Source organism: Seriola lalandi, unplaced genomic scaffold (genome assembly GCF_002814215.2).
Source record: "Seriola lalandi dorsalis isolate HSWRI2012SDOR001 ecotype SW California unplaced genomic scaffold, Sedor1 jcf7180002054893, whole genome shotgun sequence".
In the NCBI taxonomy this organism is placed as follows: domain Eukaryota; kingdom Metazoa; phylum Chordata; class Actinopteri; order Carangiformes; family Carangidae; genus Seriola; species Seriola lalandi.
In genome coordinates, this window is record NW_019525445.1 from 808,830 (window position 1) to 826,445 (window position 17,616).

Genomic DNA, 17,616 nt, shown 5'->3' on the forward strand with positions numbered 1-17,616 from the left:
CACACAGTTGGCTGTTCACACATTCAGGAGATACAGAGCAGCGTTAGCATTCATTTGGAGTCATGTTTTAGTCACCCTGATGAATTCATTCTACCTCCTAATCAATCATTTGTGCACATCATAAAAGCAATTCCTCACTCTTTTTGAACAAATTGCGAATGCTTTGGCACATTCATGCAAATGATAATGTACAGTACACTTGTCTGCTCTTTCCTACAGCAATCCCAAAAACATCTAGGCATTACATGCAATATGGTCGAACCAGCTGTCATAATCTGTGAAGTAAATTTTCTACATATTTTCATTAGACCTTTTTTGTAAAAGTTACCTTAATTGATGAATCTTAACTTTCACTAATGAATGCAAATATGTGAAGCATTACATCAAACAATGAGCAATCAGTTCTCTAAAATAGCTCAGAGGTGCATCTCATGAAACCTCATTTGGCAAACACATGTATAGGCAAAGCACAACGGTGTTACAATTTCTGACAATGGAAGAACAACAAGGAAATAAACAGAGCCAACAGCCTGGAAGAAGAAGAGGAGCAATTCTGTGTGGCAGAAGAGTAGGGAGGCAAAAACAGAGGAAGAGGGAAGAGGTCAAGGACACAGGCAGGTTCCCGATGAAATTAGAGCCACAACTGTGGCCCATGTTCTCAATCATGGTCTAATAACAGCTGAGGCTGGTTGAACAATGTTGGGCGAACAACCACCTTGCCATCAATCATTCAAGCGTTTCATAGCGAGAACATGGAATCCAACGATGTGCTTTAATACTGTATACTCACTGTAATGCTTCATGTTACTGCAGTCTATATTTTACAGTATATAGTAAATATGTCAGACTATGCCTGATCAATCTCCCACATACAGTAACATGTAAATTTGTATTGTCGAAATTGATATACGTCATACAGTCATGACAACCTTAGCTTACATTAGGAAAACAAAGCACACTGTTATATTGACAACATGGCTAAGCATTTTGACTTGTCATTCTGATGCTGCTGACAAGATCATTGACATAAATAAATTAACTAGGGATTTCAAGCAAATTACAGACTTTTGCAGGTAATCTATTGTGTGGTTCTGTTTGCAGGAATTGTTTCCAGAAATGCACAATTGAATAAATGTACCAATATTCATTCTCTCTCTCTCTCTCTCTGCATTGGTCTCCACCAACTAAGGGAAATATGTGGTTCGCTGAAAATGGCTGTCTGCTGAAGCCAAATATTAAACTATGAGACTGGTGAGAGACAAACTGAAATTATTGCCCAGAAAACCAGAACAATGAGTTGAAACTCACTAAAATGCTTCGTGGAGCTGAGAAACTGCAGAGTTGGCTGATACTTCTCTATGGGTTCATCACTACAAGCAGCTGCTCTCAGATACAAGTTCCCATGTGCCTCATCCTTGGTATAAAAATGGGCAAAAATCAAGCCCTAATACTCTCAGGTTCCACCAGGTTCAGTCCAAGTTGAAGATCTACAGTACATACCCTACTTTCCTTGCCAGCAAATACTTCCTGCAGTTCTTTTCTCTCCATTCAAAGTCTGCCATTTCTTTCTTCCATTCTTTGATATCCTGCGGTCTGAAGCACTGACTCACTATCTGTCTTTGCTCTTCAAGAGCACAGCCATAGCCACATGTTCATGCTGACTATTGCAAAAATGATAGCAGAGAGAATGTGAACTGAAATTGATATCAGCAGAATGATTTTGCAGAGTCACTGAATAAAGGTGGTAATCGGGCCCATGAAATAATAGCACATAGTTACACAATGTATACTCTTTACTTTCCACAATCTAATTTTAAATATTATGAAGACTTTTTGTGAAAGATTTGTAGTATGCAGAAATAAAAGTTGAATCGAATTGCTTCATTTATTTGTTTGAGAAATAACCTTGATGTGTATTTGCAATAGTCCACTATTCAGCTGCAGCTTTACCTTTTAAGACACTTAATTTATCATAGTAGAACCGATTTGCAAGTGAAATATTACATTAATGACATCATTGTTAATGAGTAGCTTTTCTGAACTGGGTGAAGTTTTACAGTTATGCAGTGTTGAAGTAAATAAATGAGCGCATATACATTCACTCTTACAGTGAAAAAGCTGAAACCAAGTAATATTTTTTAGTGCCTACGTAATAAAATATTCCAGACCAAGAGTTGGTATGAACAAAGGGGAACAATAGCAAGCTGATGTGACTTAAACCGTATACAGCATTAGTATTATGACTGTATGATAATGAGGAATGGGAAGGAACCTGGGCTTACCATGCATACCAAGGAACACCCTAGACATGGCAGAGAAAGGCAGCAGAGTGTGTTTATGAATAAAACATAGCATCATAACAAGAGAATTAAATTTAACTCCTTGAAACCTGAGTTCACTGAGACAGAGTGCTTCCAGGAGTTTGCCAGGACTTGCAAAGTTACACCTTTGTATTGTCTTCGTCATTCGAATGAATTTGATAGCTTGTACCAGCCTAGGTGTGATTTACACTGGGGACGCAGGGGACATATCGCCACCAGTTTCTGGTGGTTTGTCCCCATCACGTCTTACAGATAGATACAAAAGGAAAACCCTCAGCCTACTGATTCTAGAATGACCCAAGAAAATGCTATTGCTATGTTACTAGCGTTAGCATTAACAGCTGTTTACTTACCAGTCTAGAAGAAACGTTGCGAGTTCCGCATCAAACTTCATTCCTTTACGAGTGTTACACGTGTGGTGGACATGTGAGTATTGTCATGTCGTTGTGACTATGGTACACCCTCTTGATACAGTAATGGGCGTGTATAGGACCAAAATGCAGCATACAGTTCAACAAAAGCAGTTTGTAGTGACGTTTATTTATACCAAGGCAGAAACCGGAGCTGGCAGGTAAATCCAAAAAAACAATCTTCCTGGCAGACTTGGAGGCTCAGGTTGAATGAGCCTGCACGGGATCATACAGACAATGGCCAAAGTCACAAAGGCATTTCTCAAGGTCAGGGACAGAAGAGGATGAGGTGATTACCAGGGTTCAGACGAGAAAGGCAAGTCGAGGACGAATGGGATCGGTAACAGGGGATCAGTCCAAGAAACCCTGGAGAGTCTCGCATCGAGAAAAGGGAAGAACAATCTAACAAAGAATGACTGGAAGGCTGGGGTTTGTATACTGGGTGAGTGTAATTAGGGGAAGCTGTGTGACCAGGTGAATGGAATTGGCTTGATGAGGTGGGTAGTGGCTAATAGAGGGAGGTGCAGGAGAACAGGGTGGAATGGAAAAGTACTGACTGGGAGCTGGGTGACAGTGAAGTGAGGCAAGTGACCTGAGATGCAGAACTGTGACAGATACGATGTTATGCAATTTTTCTCCCACCATAATTATTACCACTGACCAAACCAAACCAACCCCCCCCCTCCATACATTGCCAAAAAACACAGATGTTTAAGACTGTGTAAAAAATGTTTTTTTCATCTGAGCCCTTATGTTCCCGCCACTTTTCAACACATAGTGTGTACCACTATGATAATAAAGATAAATGGGCAGCTGCCATTCAAAGAGGAAAACATTTTTTTTTTCTTCTTTAGGCAACTGAAAACTTATTTACATGCTTTCAACTCATTATGTCAGTCATCTTCTGCAGCTCATCCAAAATGCAGCAGAAATGCTTCTCACCAGCCCGTCTAGAATTAGTTCTGGTCGTGTGACAAAAACCTGACAAGAAATGTCTATTTCAGGGCGTCGTGTAGCGTAGTGGTCTAAGCAGGCGGCCCATGTGTAGAGGCTACAGTCCTCGCTGCAGTTGGCCCCGGTTCGAGTCCCGCATCGGACGGCCTTTACTGCATGTCATTCCCCCTCTCTCCACTATCCTGTCCAATAAAGGCACAAAAGCCCAAAAAAATATACTTTAAAAAAGAAATGTCTATTTCTATTAACTTTCTTTAAGAAATACTACTACTTAATGTTTCATTATTTTATTGCTGGAGTGAAGCAGTCTTCTTGCTGCAATAAGAATGCCTGGCTTGATCCATTCCTTGATGAGATAAAACACTTCACACCAGAGGGAATGTGAGTCACTCCACTGCTTGGGGAGAGGAGAGGAGGAGAGCTGGAGAAGAAGTAGAACAGTAGAGGAAAGTAAGTCAAGGGTGTGTTTGGAATGAGCGAAGAGAAGAGGAGGGGATGAGAGGAGAGGTTGACTTCGTGTTTTGGCTCTAAACATTACCAGGAAGCCATAAAATATAATTTAGCCTATAAATGTGATGGCACTGACACTTTTTTCGAACTTTGTGCCTGGAGAAGTTGGAACAAGAATAAAGCGAATTTTCTTCATCTTCACAGAGTTCAGTGGGTGTAGAAGAGAGTTAGTGAAGTATTCTTTAAAGGCAGGCCGATGAACTTGTTCGGTTACCTTGTTGGCAAAACGAATTTACTGATTTGAATTTGTGAATTTTATGAATAACATGTTGTGAATGTGAGAAAAGCAGATGCCAAACAAAAAGTGAATCTTTCCAAACTGCTGTGTTAAGATCAAATTATTCTTAAAACTTTGGATAAAGACGATCTATTTGTGAATGAACTTTGTAGCAGTAAAAAATAAATTATTAAGAAGAGTTTGAATTCCTGTAGGTGTTGGTAGGGAAAGTGTTTGTAGCTTTTTCTGCAGCTTGTTTGGAAACTCTGCAGAAACAATACGCAGGGGACAGATGGAGGTTTTCATGCAAGACATCCCTGAACTAATTGCTTAAAAAACTGCTTACAGCCGAACAGTTTAATGGTGACAGATAGGGTCCAGTCAGAGGGAGAGAGTCCTTTGTTCATGGCTTCAAAACAGACACTCTGTTATCACCAGAATCAATACGGTAAGAGTCACTCTCAGATCATTAACACTTTCGACTTGTATGTCAACATTATAATTCTGACAGCATTGTAATGCTGTCATCTAAACCTAGCAGGGTTATGTTTCTCCCATTTCCTTTTTCTCTTTTGTTGTTCAAAGGAGCATAAGAGTCAAGCAGATGCTATAAAAGTGATCAAAACCCCCAGCCCCTCAGTGTTGAACAGAGGCACTTGAGTAATGTTGGAAGTAGCTGTCAAAAAAAAAAAAAAAAAAAAGCCTCTGAGAATTTGCTGGCAGACACAGAGGTATAGACGCAGCTCAAGGACATGTTCCCTAAAAGGGATGCTCAGCTACACCGAATGCAAAAAAAAAAAAGATGCAATAAGATTAATAAAATCAGACACAGGTCCCACGGGCCAAGGGTGGGAGACAAGGCTGTTAAAAATATCATGATTCTTTAGCATAATCAGGACCAGCAGCTCAGAGCGGTCTTAGGTGTCTCTGAGGGATTGCCGGGGCAAAGCATCTCATACTCAGGAAACTGCAGGAAAAGTTAAGGGATGTGGGAGAGGAGTTGAGATGAGGTCTGTGGATTACCTCAACTCCACCAGCACAGCCGCACAGCCTAAATTACATCAAGTTTTTTTTTTTTTTTTTGTCATTTGCATTGCTGAAGCCAAATAGCAAATATTCATATATAATCAGAAACCAGTGGAGCCCAGCAGGTGTCATGGGATGAATTATTTAATGTGCTCAACAGCTAAAACCTAAAGTATGTCGACATCTGAGTCAAAAATCAAACAATATTAAACCCAAACGGCCTTAGATTGACCATGACCTGATAACCACTGTTTCACTGTGTTGACAACAGTCATGAAGTACAGTAGCATCAGAACTATATGAGACAGAGAGTGTTGAGAGGAAAGGGACAAACAGAAATGATTGTACACCGGTTAGCTGTTAGCCTGCTGCTAATGCTCTTGGTGCTCGTCCCTATAACCGACCAAAGCAACAACAAGCCTGTAACCTCATTTCAACACTGATACAATAACGTCATTCATTCACTCTGTCATTTGAGGATCAGAATTATTCTTTGGAGGGTAGGAATAATTCATTAGTGTAATGCACACAAGTCATCAGATATTAAAACTCTGATATCTGCTGGGCTACGGGTACAGACCTGTGCCTCTCAGGAAAAATCCCTTTTACATTGTGAAAAATGGTCTTAATTCAGATTTATCAACAAAAGATGGAGGGCTCCGGATCTCAGAGACGATGCTGCCTGCTGCTTCTGTTAAGTTTGGACTGAGCAAAGGAGCCGAATGAGTGCTGGTGTAGTTACATAAGCACATTACAGCGAGCGGTGTGCATGCGTGCACACACTCAACACACACACACACACACACACACACACACACACACACACACACACACACAAGAACCACACTATGTTGCATTTTGCTGCCTGCAGTCTATCATTAACCTTGACTGTATTTCCACTGTGACCCCACTCCTGCCTCTGTCCCTCTCTCTCTCTCAGGCTGGATCAGGAGAGGTTAAATAACGATGCACAGGGCTGATATGGGATGTGCCAGTGTGTCAGAAGTGCTCGAATTTAAAGCATAGATTAAAAGGGGGTTTCCTTTTTGTATTGCATTGCTATGTTTTTTTGTTTTTTTTTTGCAATACAGATCTTATTAATATGTTGTTTCCCATGGTTTATGTATGCATTTAACCTGAGTGATAGCTGTAGTTCTCAGGCATGTACCACTCCGCTGCAGCTTCACACCGGGCTTAGACAGAGTTAGGCCTTGAAAAAGCATCACGATAAATCTCCTTTTCAGAGAGACCGCGCACAGGATCGTCAGGCTTGTCTCTATATGTTGTACCGATTCCAATGATAACAACCCTGCATTCAGGTCTCAGGTCTTGCTGAATTGTCTCTTGTCTACATCTCCACCAGAGCTTGTGCAAAATAAAACCAATTAAATCTGATTGAGAACAAGGATTGAAATCCTCTTTATAGAACATGCAGAGCTTTGTGTTTTTAGACAGAGATTTATGATGGTGTTTGAAAGCCTAACGATTGCCTCATAGTGTGTCTGTGTTTAAGCCCTGATGCAGGCTAATGAATAAAGAACAAGTCTTTAAATATCAAGAGGTGCTTCGCTGTGTTAAATGTTAGATAATGTGATGAATAAGGGTTGACTGTTTGAATCATTTGATTGCCTGAGAATCTTTTTAGGTTTTTTACTATTATTGCAACTGTTTTTTAACATCTCCTGATCACTGTGGCTCAGTGACTGACAGGACAGTGCACGTACAGTATCTGGTGCAAAAGGCTGCACCTCAAGTGACGACCTGTGTAAATCACACTCTGGTTCCGGTAATTACTCTGCCATGCTACAATTGAGGACCTCTTGATTAAGTTAAGATTTCAAATTAAGAGTACTTGATGAATTTGTGTGCGAGTATAATTCATATATCACCCATGGGGGAAACAATCTGATCAATGCATGCATACAAAACATTATATAAATACCTTTTATGGACACCTTTAATTCCTTTAATATTGTTATAGCTAACGACAGGATGAGATTTGAGAGACAGATGCTGATTTCAATCATACTGTCTTCATCCAATTTGATTTTAAAATGATTCCTGAACATTTGTGTGCCAGTGTGTCTGTGTGTTTGATAAGATCAAAGAGATTTCTGTTATAATAAAGCGAGAGAGAGAGGTCAACCAAGGGGTTTTTTTTTCTGAGGGTCAGACTAATCTTGAGGTACATTCCAATGTATTGTCCCTTACTTAATATATAGAGCAAATGCACAGAGGTGTGAAATTGAATTAAATCAAATCCGCTCGCCATTGATTCATACCTTGCTCGATTCACAGAATTATATGTAAAGCAAAACTTTGAAGTATAGCTTAAGATCACACAGTTTTAACTCCTAGGTCATGGGTCCTGTCAAGTCTGGTCTCAGGTGCCATACTGATTTAAATTAAATTCTTTTACCTGCTGGTTAAAAGCTGATGAAATAAGCTACAACCAAGTGAGCTGAAAAGAGATTATTGATCATTATTCAAGTCTCTGTGGATGCAAAATAAAAAAGGCAGGGACCTCATAGCTGTGGGCTAAATCCAATTCAGACACTAATGTACATTATACGTTACAAGTCTAAAGGTGTTCAGACTGAACAGTAATGTAAAAGAAGGAAAACTGCTTCAGGCATTGTGCATCTAAAAAGGGACAGGTGCCACATGAACCGCAAGCGGCGTTTTGTAGATGGATTATAAAAAGATAGTAGTAGTTTTTTCTTTGTCCGCGTGTTGTTTTTTTGTTAGTGTGCGTGTGCATTTGAGTCTGTGTGTGTTTGTGCCCAAGTTTAAGTTAACAAATGAGGCAGGGGAGAGAGTAGAGGAAGAGGACATGTCAACTGTCAAGTGGCTGTCAGGTTATGTAAATGCAGGGCGAAGGCAGGAACACAGCGAGGACACCACGCTCAGGGAGTTGGAAAAAAAAAAAAATGCGTCACTGTTCAAAATCAATCCCCATCGATCCTCTGCAGCGACATGATCTTCCAATACCCACTCAGTGTCAACGGTACAGCACCACTCACATCCAGACACCCCTCTCAAATAAACACAACTCATTCAGCAACGGATGAAAAAAAAAAAATACATACATGTTTATTTTACAAGAAGGGCACATTTTTTTTTTTTTGTACAAACTGTAAACTAAATACTGTAGTAATTCTGAGGGTTATAAGCTTTTGACATCACTTTCATGAATGAACACCCAAAACATGTAAATAAATAAATATACAAATAGTCAGTGACTGTTGCATCTTACTGTAAATTATAATCCCACACTGGAGAAAACATACAGCATGTAAGTTTGCTACACACATTAAGGATTTCTGAAGATAAAAAGCACTTGTGTTCATCACGACTACATTTTGAACATCATTGTACAATACTCTATCCCTGCACTCCCCCAACCCTAAATACTGCCATTTATGTTTTCGGTTTTTTTTTTGTTGTTTTTTTTTTTTTTTTTTACATGAAGCTTTATCACTGAATTGATGTCGAGGTAGGGACTCCGTAATTATCCTAGACAGTTTAAATGAGCTGAAACATATTCATTAAAATGCCCCCACAATCCCTGCATGGGCCTGGGAGCTCTGTTCGGCCCTGAACGCCTGCTGAAATCCCTTGCCCCCCTCCCATCAGGGAAGGAGGAGGAGGGATTCTGCACTTACACTGTCACACTTGCTTAAACTGTCATTACTCATGTAACTACACTGATTGAGAGACCATGTACTGTCATTATAGCTCCCCCAAAGCAACTTGTCGGGGCAGCCTGGGGGAAACGCGACGGATCAAACAAAGCATTCTGCTTGTGGGACTGTTGCCTGACATCACCCTTCTCCAAAATCAAAGCAGTGGCAGCTGGAAAGATGAGTCACCAAGCTGACAAGGTGAAAGCTCAGGGGGGTTTTAGATGGAGCCAAAATACAGCGGAGATCATTTCAGCTCTCAGCTGGAGGTATGTTTCTATAAATGTATACATACAGCATATACAAGAAACATCTGGTAAACCTGTAAATGCCAATAATGTCACGACAAATGGCAGATTAATCTCTATGTCATTAAGAGTACCCCTACCACCCCCAAAATTCAGCTTATAAAACACTGGTTAAATCACAGCATAAGCTACAGTACAGCCACATTCAGCCAAAAATAAGAATTTTGGCAACAGCAATAATATAATAATAATAATAATAATAACAATAATAATAACAATAATAAAACGGCCAGGTGGGGCTTGGATTCAGCGCTTTGACTCACACTAGAGAGATGGAAAACAGTAGGCCCCGTCTGTTTAATAATAAATTCAATCTGTGTTAACACTGGAAACACTCATCAAGTCGACAGAGGCAGCCAAGAGAAAAGAGAAAGAGATAGAGAAATAGGAGGATAGAGGGTGGGGGATGGAGGAGAGACCAAATCTTCCCCAAGGCAGTTCCTTTCCATGTCCAATCCTGACAGATTATGTGCAGTTCACATTTTCATCACATGTTCGAGCTGACTTGTGTTTGGAAATAATTAGAGAGTAAATTAAGAGGAACTGGTGAAGAGTGAAAATGGTGGGTCGCTGAGCTGATATGGTTGAGAGTTTCTAAAAGGCATTGGGCAGAGATGAAAAGGGGGAAGTTACAGTATACTGTGGCAGTTGAAATAGAATTTCAGCACTTGGAAAATTAAATGAATTCATAATACACGATGGCTAATTCAAGTTCCAGTTAATAAATATCGGTTTTTGAGCTGATAGAGCAGCAAATGGCAGGAGCCGAGGACAGGGAGGCAGATAGGACAATGAGTTGCTTTTGTGTCACAAGCCGAGCCGCGTATTGAGCTAAAAGCTTTCCCCTCGCTTTGTTGCCATCTAGATAGCATTGGATTTTCCACAGCAGGAAAATCAAATGCTTCGTTCAAGACCAATTGCTTTCTATTGGATCAGTTCTTCCTTTCCCTGATGAGCAACAGTTTCACGCCTTCATGGACACACATAGCACACGCTGGACGCTCAGCATACAATGGCAGAAAGCACGCTGCGGAGCAGAAAGACTCGCCTGTATAGGTGTCGACTGAAAAGCTAAATTTGTCCAGCTATAATTTAATTCAATTCAACCTATAAAAAACAAATGACTACACAACATCCGGCATTATGAATTCTGTTTCAAATGAATTGGGTAAAGACAATGAATAGGCCATTATGGCGTTTTTTTCCCCTGACGCCCTACATTCATATTCTTGTTTTCTTTGTCCTAATGTTTGATTTTAACAGTCACAGACACATACAACTTATTGCATGACTATATAACTTTTGAAAAAGGAAATAACAAAGTTTTTCTCTTAAGATAGAAAAGCTGAATTCAAAAGTACTGAAATACACCATTACTCACTTGTATACACACTCAGGAATTGCTACAGCCTTACTTGGTCTGGTATGACCAGTAGCTTATGGTACCTAATGTTAGCTAATGCTAGCAACCATTTAGCTGTATGAAAAACGTTACACAACCAGTTAGCTAATTCAGCATTTACCAATATGATGTACTTTTCATTTGTGGCCACAGTGGTCCGTGTTCAGCAAATGTTATGTCGTCTAACTTTAAACTACAACTTAACTTTGAATGAGAAACTATTTCTTTTAAACTATTATCATTTGCAAACTCACTGTGAAACATCAGCTTAATCTGTGCAAGGAGTAGAGCCAAGAACAAACACTGACAATTTGAAAATGCCTATTTGAGCATTGTTAAAAAATATATAATTAAAGTGTATCAGGCACCAGTAGATCTATGGCAGGAGCATTTCATAATAAGGACTAACTTACTCAAAACTGCCTTTTGTACAAGATTTTATTCTAACGTCGACACTTAACGTACATTGTAATTGTATATTTTAGTGCTGCGTCTTTATTTTGAAAATGCAACTGTGCATAGACAAATGTCTGGGAGAGGAGAATCAATGGAAATATGTCCAATATCTTGAAGGTAATTGTCATCATGATGGTTTGTCCTGGACTCCACCCCTGCAAACAGAGCGACTGTCACACTGCATGCTCCACATCACCACTACAGCACAGCATGGCTTCCAGCATGAGCAATTTACAAAATCAGATATCTGCAAGTTTGCAAAAGGTCACTAAGTGTCACTTGCATTCCAGATGAGTGAACTCTACTGCTGCTGCGGTTCTGCCTCTTCTGTCCAAGTGCAGAAGTTCTAGTTTACAGATTTACATTCTTTTTTAATTACGGACTGACGGCATTTGACAAAAATAGAAAATCATTAGTGCCACTTTAAGTGGGAAGAGTTAGGACTTAAAATGGAGGACTGCCAAAGGAGCTGGCAAGGAGGGAGCAGGCCGAGAAAGAAAAACATGAAAGGAAGATATGGGGCAGGTGTAAAGGGCCGTGCTGCCTGTGGAAACAGTGGGGAGGAGAGAGAAGAGGTTGACAACACTGTGGGAAGGGACTGAGGAAAGGAGAGCAGGAGAATGGGGAGGAGAGGAGTTGGAAGGCCCTAAAGAGGGTTCGCTGAAGAGAAGCTGATAGGGGAGACAGAGCTAAAGCTAAAAACAGGGAGATAGGAAAACAAATGGAGGTAACTGCAGGTGAGCCAGTCTGATTGGTCCCAGATGGGTGTGAACAGAATAGACTACAAGTGAAGGAAAGTTGATCATAGGAGTGACTTTTTCTATCGCCCCTTTCTTTCTTTTTCTCTTTCTCACATCAGTTGAACTCTGGACATGTCGGGTTTTATAAGAATTTGGAGATACTGCAAGATAATATGGATCATATCATTGTTACTTTGGTGTCTTAAGTCATTTGAACTAAAATAAATTACCACTGCAATACAGGTGTTTCAATTTTGCAATAAAAATCTCCCTTAGAAATGTACTGAAGAGAAATAACTGCAATAAACAACTAATTATACTGTACCAAAACTTTTACCCACATTGTTCTCTCTCATGAAACACATATAAAGCACCTACCTACAAGACATTTTGCTAATAGTTACTACATCTTGCTCCACTGTATATACTGTGTTTAAGTCCTCCCAGGATAGTGTCAGTACTGTACAGTATACACATGCAGATGTATACATCTTTGTTAATATTTTTCAAAAATGTATACATGTGCACATAGCTAGTGTTCTGCTTTTAATATTCACATTGTCAACATTTATCATCAAATGTGTCAATTTCATCAATAAATGCTGAGAGTATTTTGCAGATAGTTATATCCAGGATAAAGTGCCTTTACTTTAAAACATTCTGTAGGTTTTTCCATGTGGATTTTTGTTGACAGTCTTAAGGTCCTGCATATCCCACTCACTGTTTCCCTGTACGACATGTTCTTAGAGACGTCTGTCCCTGTTGTTTCTTTTCGCTGTCATCCTGTGTAAGCTTTTTCCTCCCCTTTTGTGCGTACATACATGCCTCGGTGTACTCCGATCTATCTTTGCCTTTTTCTCTCAACATGACACGGCTTTATGCTGTCCGTTCTGTGTTATGGGATTGATCTTTTCCAGTGTGACCTCAGTGTCGCTGTCTAAATTCCCAGAGATGGCTGGGGAGAGTTTCTCCAGGGCACTGTTTACCATCCCCACCTCGATCTCCCCTCCACATCCGTCCTTCTTCTGTAACTCCTCCTCCTGGCACAGGATGCTGTGGGGAATCACGTAGCTGGCTGAATGGTTGCCCTCCTTTGGGATGTGACTCTTGGGCTGATACTGACAGTTGGGGTTTGAGGTAGGGGCGCCCATGTTGTTGTTAATGCTGACGATCTCGATGGCGTTGCTGCCCGGGCAGAGCCGGTGGCAACCCAGGAGGATGGAGAAGGCCTTACGGAAGTCGGCGTTGAAGGCATAGATGATGGGGTTGAGCGAGGAGTTTGCCCAGCCAAACCACACGAACACATCGAAGGTGGTGGAGCTGATACATGGGAAGTCCGTGGCACCATCTGGCAAGTTCGGCTCGCAGAACGGAACCATGCAGTTAAGGATGAAGAAGGGCAACCAGCAGCACACAAACACTCCCATGATGACTGAGAGCGTCTTTAAGACTTTGGTTTCTCGTTTGAACGACATTTTGAATGAGCTCTCACTTTCCATGTTTGAACTATTCCCCATGCTGCTGTGGCGGTTTTTGGCACTCTCTGCTGCCCGCTCCAGGGCAGATATTCTCCGGATCTGTTTCTGGGCAATGCGGTAGATCCGGGTGTAGGTAACGATCATAATAGCCACAGGGATGTAGAAGCTGATAAGGGAGGAGGAGATGGCGTAGGTCCTGTTAAGGCTTGAGTCACAGTTGTCAGGGGGAAGATCACCAGGGTATGTTCCATTTAGCTCTGCGTAGCTGGTGGTCTGAGCTTTGTGCCAGTTAAGCTGAACAGGGATGAAGGAGATGAGGACGGACAGGGTCCACGCCACGCTGATCATCAGACACGCCACCTTAGGGGTCATCTTGCGTTCATAGCGGAATGGGCTCGAGATGGCCCAGTAACGGTCGACACTAATCACACACAGGTTCAAGATTGAGGCAGTGGAGCACATGATGTCGAACGCCACCCAAACGTTGCAGAACGCGCCAAACGGCCAAAACCCCACGATCTCTGTCGCCGCCTTCCACGGCATCACCAAGATAGCTACCAGCAGGTCAGAGATGGCCAGCGAGATGACAAAGAAGTTGGTGACCTTCGACCTCAAGTGTCGAAACTTGGTGACGGCAGCACACACGAGCGTGTTGCCCAGCAGCGTGGTGAAGATGAGGAGGAAGAGGAAGCATCCCGTCAGCACACGCTTGGACGAGTCTCTCTCTGGTAGCAGCTGCTTGCCATCTCGAACCGTTGAGAAATTCTGATCCATTGTTTATATTACACCGCTAATAAAGTGAGAGAGGGGGTGGGTGAGGGGGGTGTCAACAGTCACCCCATCACATCCCCAGCCTGCAGCAGCTGTGCCTCTCTGGGGAAGAGTTTTAGACTGACGGCGTGGCTGGCGGAGAGGTCAACTGTCTCGGCACCAGCTCTCCCACAGACTGGGTCATCCATAGGCTCCTTGTCACAACCATCATCCTTGCAGAAGAGCTGCTATAAATATTTCACAAGGATCTCTTCGGAAATTTGCCCCACAAAAATGCCTGGTTGATAGATTCCTGCAGCAGTAGTACAGGCAGCAGACATTCTAGTATGAAAAGGGGGGGAAGAGTATTCCAGCTGTTGTCTCCAATTATCTTCTCCAGTCAGGGCTGTAGTCAAAAAATAGACTAAAAGCAGCAGGAAAGCTACAGAAAAGTCCTTGTTTTCTCCCCTCACTGTATGCCTCAGCTGTCAAGCCCTCAGCGAAAGTTTCACACCATATTGTTGCCGAGCTGTTGAGTAAACAGAGGCTTGGCCAATCATTAGCCTTATATACCACCTCATCAATAACTTCTATTGATGGGTTTCGCGCTGCGTTTATCTGATTTGTTTAATGATCCTCGAGGCGTGTCTGTGTGATTATATTGGTGCCTGCACTGACGCTGATCCACCCGGGCTCCTAGGGGTGTTTTATTTCATTCTTATTATTTAATTAATTTGTTATTTCTTTGAATGCAGCTCCCCGTCAGTGTATCTCAAGCCGACATTTCCACCTGAGTGTTGAAAAAAAAAAAAAAATCAAAAGCATTCAAAAGTCTCACCAGTTCATTTTGATAGCAGAGGCATGTATGTCAAATGTCCAATTCATCACATGTAGGAAAAGCACGTCAAAATCGCATTTTTTTTTATGCTGTCATGTTGCTGTAATCCAGACGCGAGGTCATTTCTTTTTTTCTTTCTTTCTTTTTTTTTTTTGGGGGGTTTAGTTTGCGTGTCCGTTTGTGTGAACACAGCAAAATGAGCGCTCAGCTTTCAAAAACATTCAAGAGTTATTATAGCCACCCACCTAAATTGTCAATGGCAGTGCAATCCCTGGGTTGACGTCTTTGAAAGAGAGGCGCAGTTTGTTGTTGATTTTCTAAAAAAAAAAAAAAAGAATAATAATAATAAAAAAAAGAATAGCCAGATTGCGCTCCTGTCAGTGGATGTGTTCAGAAAAAGAATAACTGAATCCAAAATCAATTTCAGGGGCTAATGAAAATATTCACTTCCCCCCAAAATCCACATCTCTCCGGCTTACATCCAACTTGGTGCGAAGTGAAAGAGAAGGAGCTCACCCCCTCTGCGCTCTCCTCCATGGGAAGTCAGTCAGTCACGCTCCCCTGTTGCGACGGTCCTCAGGTGTTTTATCAGTCCTTGTGCGCTTCTGTTTTTTTTTGGGGGGGGGGTCATTCTTTGTTGTGCAACATTCAGTTACCCCGTGATGTGTCCGCGGTCTGACTGGCCGGCGCAGAATGATGGGAATGACTCTGGTCTCTCCAAGACCGTTTTCGTGCGCGCTCCTCTCTCTCCGCTCAGCTGCTGCTGCTGCTGCTGCTGCTGCCGCTTCTGTGCGCCACGGTCTCTGCCACAACTGCTCCATCTGTCCAGGGAGGCTGTGAGGAGGGAAGCCACGCAAATTTTCTCCTACTCCCACAGCACACCTTTTGTTGAGAGTTTAGCCACGTGGTTTATGATTGAAAAAAAAAAAAAAACAAAAACATTACAACCTAAATTTATAACAAAGTGAAGTGAACTGAAGTTTTATTAGGGGAGATCCTATACAGAAAAACAGAGAAACATTATTTTTTCTGTTTGTCAAATTAAGTGAATTTCTGAAATTCGACACCCTGTTATCATATTTTGTTGACTTTCTCATTTACCATTATTATAAGCTACATCACTGTTACATTTCTCGGCAACAATAATGATCCCAGTCCCTTCACTTGCTTGAACTTCATTTTACACTTGACCTGCACTGATAAAAAAAAAAAACTGGAATAAACCTCACTAAAGTCACAAAAAAGAAAAAGAAAAAAAAAAGAGGAGATAAAAATGAAGGTGCCATGATGTCCTGAGGTGAACCTGTGGCGAGCAGGCATGCACACAGAGGCACAATGAGGCCACCTACTGGACGCAAGGCGGCAGGAGACCGCGTGAGAGCGCGAGCTGCAGCGCTGTTGCATTAACGTCACCTCGATGAACATGACTGAACAACTCTGAATTAGATTAGAGTCCCACGAGCCACGCTGCAGCAGGGAGACCCATGAATTAAGAGAGACACCGAGCGTTGAGCCATGTTGAGCCGTGTGTGTGTGAGAGAGAGAGGGGGGGAGAGAGAGAGAGAGACAGAGAGAGAAAGAGAGGGGGGGAGAGAGAGAGAGAGAGAGAGAGAGAGAGAGAAGCTAATGCTATCATGCTGCTGGCTGCCTGGCAGGCCTGGCCAGTTTGAATATTAACTATTTAGCGAAATGAAATCCTCAATGGACTCTGCCCCCGTGTGTGTGTGCGTGTGTGCGCGCGCGCTTGTGTGTGTGTGTGTGTGTGTCTGACTTGTCTGACTGCGTGAACATCTATGACTCTGCATTCTTGTGTGTCTTTGTGATAAATATGTGTGTTCGCAGTGTCTGTGTGTGTGTGTGTGTGTGTGTGTGTGTGTGTGTATGGCATGTATGTATGCATCCATGACTCTGCACACTTGTCTGTGTCTGTGGTAAATGTGTGTGTTTACATTGTGTGTGTGTGTGTGTGTGTGTGTGTGTGTGTGTGTGTGAGTAATGCATGTAGACAAGCCAAGTGTAAGAGGCCTGGCAGACACAACGCCCACATTTCCCTGTAGCAGAGAGCCAGGGTGTGCGTGCAGCCCACAAAGTTCAAACCAAGACCAAGTCACACACAAACACACATGCGCAGTCACACGCACTCACACGCACACACACACACACACACACACACAGACTCCCTCACTCACTCACTAACACACACACACACACACAACCAGCCATGCAGTGTAATTTATGTCTGCTCCAAAAAGCAAATAGAATAGAAGAGAATAGAATAGAATAGAATAGGTTTCCAGAACTGTCTTTTTGGGATGACTTTTGTTTTTTGTTTTTTTTTGCCACATATATTTATGGGTCAGATGTTTCACTTTATTTATCTATTTATCATTTTTTTGTGTCACAAAACCTTGTGTAACTTTTAATGGTGCCCAGAGAGCAGAGGTGGGAGTAAGTCACACGTGCCAGTCACAAGCAAGTCCCAAGTCACTGTGGTGAGAATCAAGCAAGGCAAGTTGAGTCGCT

General features: G+C 42.0%; 1 protein-coding gene and 1 long non-coding RNA gene across 2 annotated transcripts in view; both read right to left on the bottom strand.

Moving 5' to 3' along the window:
• The window catches only part of LOC147817782 (uncharacterized), a 54,905-nt gene that overhangs the window by 25,848 nt on the left and 11,441 nt on the right, over positions 1-17,616 (bottom strand). The gene's annotated exons all lie outside the window — the stretch shown is intronic.
• drd1b (dopamine receptor D1b) lies at positions 8,507-15,819 on the bottom strand. Its single transcript, XM_023429473.2, has one exon. The coding sequence runs from the start codon at positions 14,277-14,279 to the stop codon at positions 12,888-12,890; it is 1,392 nt and encodes a 463-aa protein (XP_023285241.1). The 5' UTR covers positions 14,280-15,819; the 3' UTR covers positions 8,507-12,887.

What these genes read in the sequence shown, in the direction of transcription:
- drd1b (XM_023429473.2), bottom strand. Translation starts at nt 14,279, where the DNA reads ATGGATCAGAATTTCTCAACGGTTCGAGATGGCAAGCAGCTGCTACCA.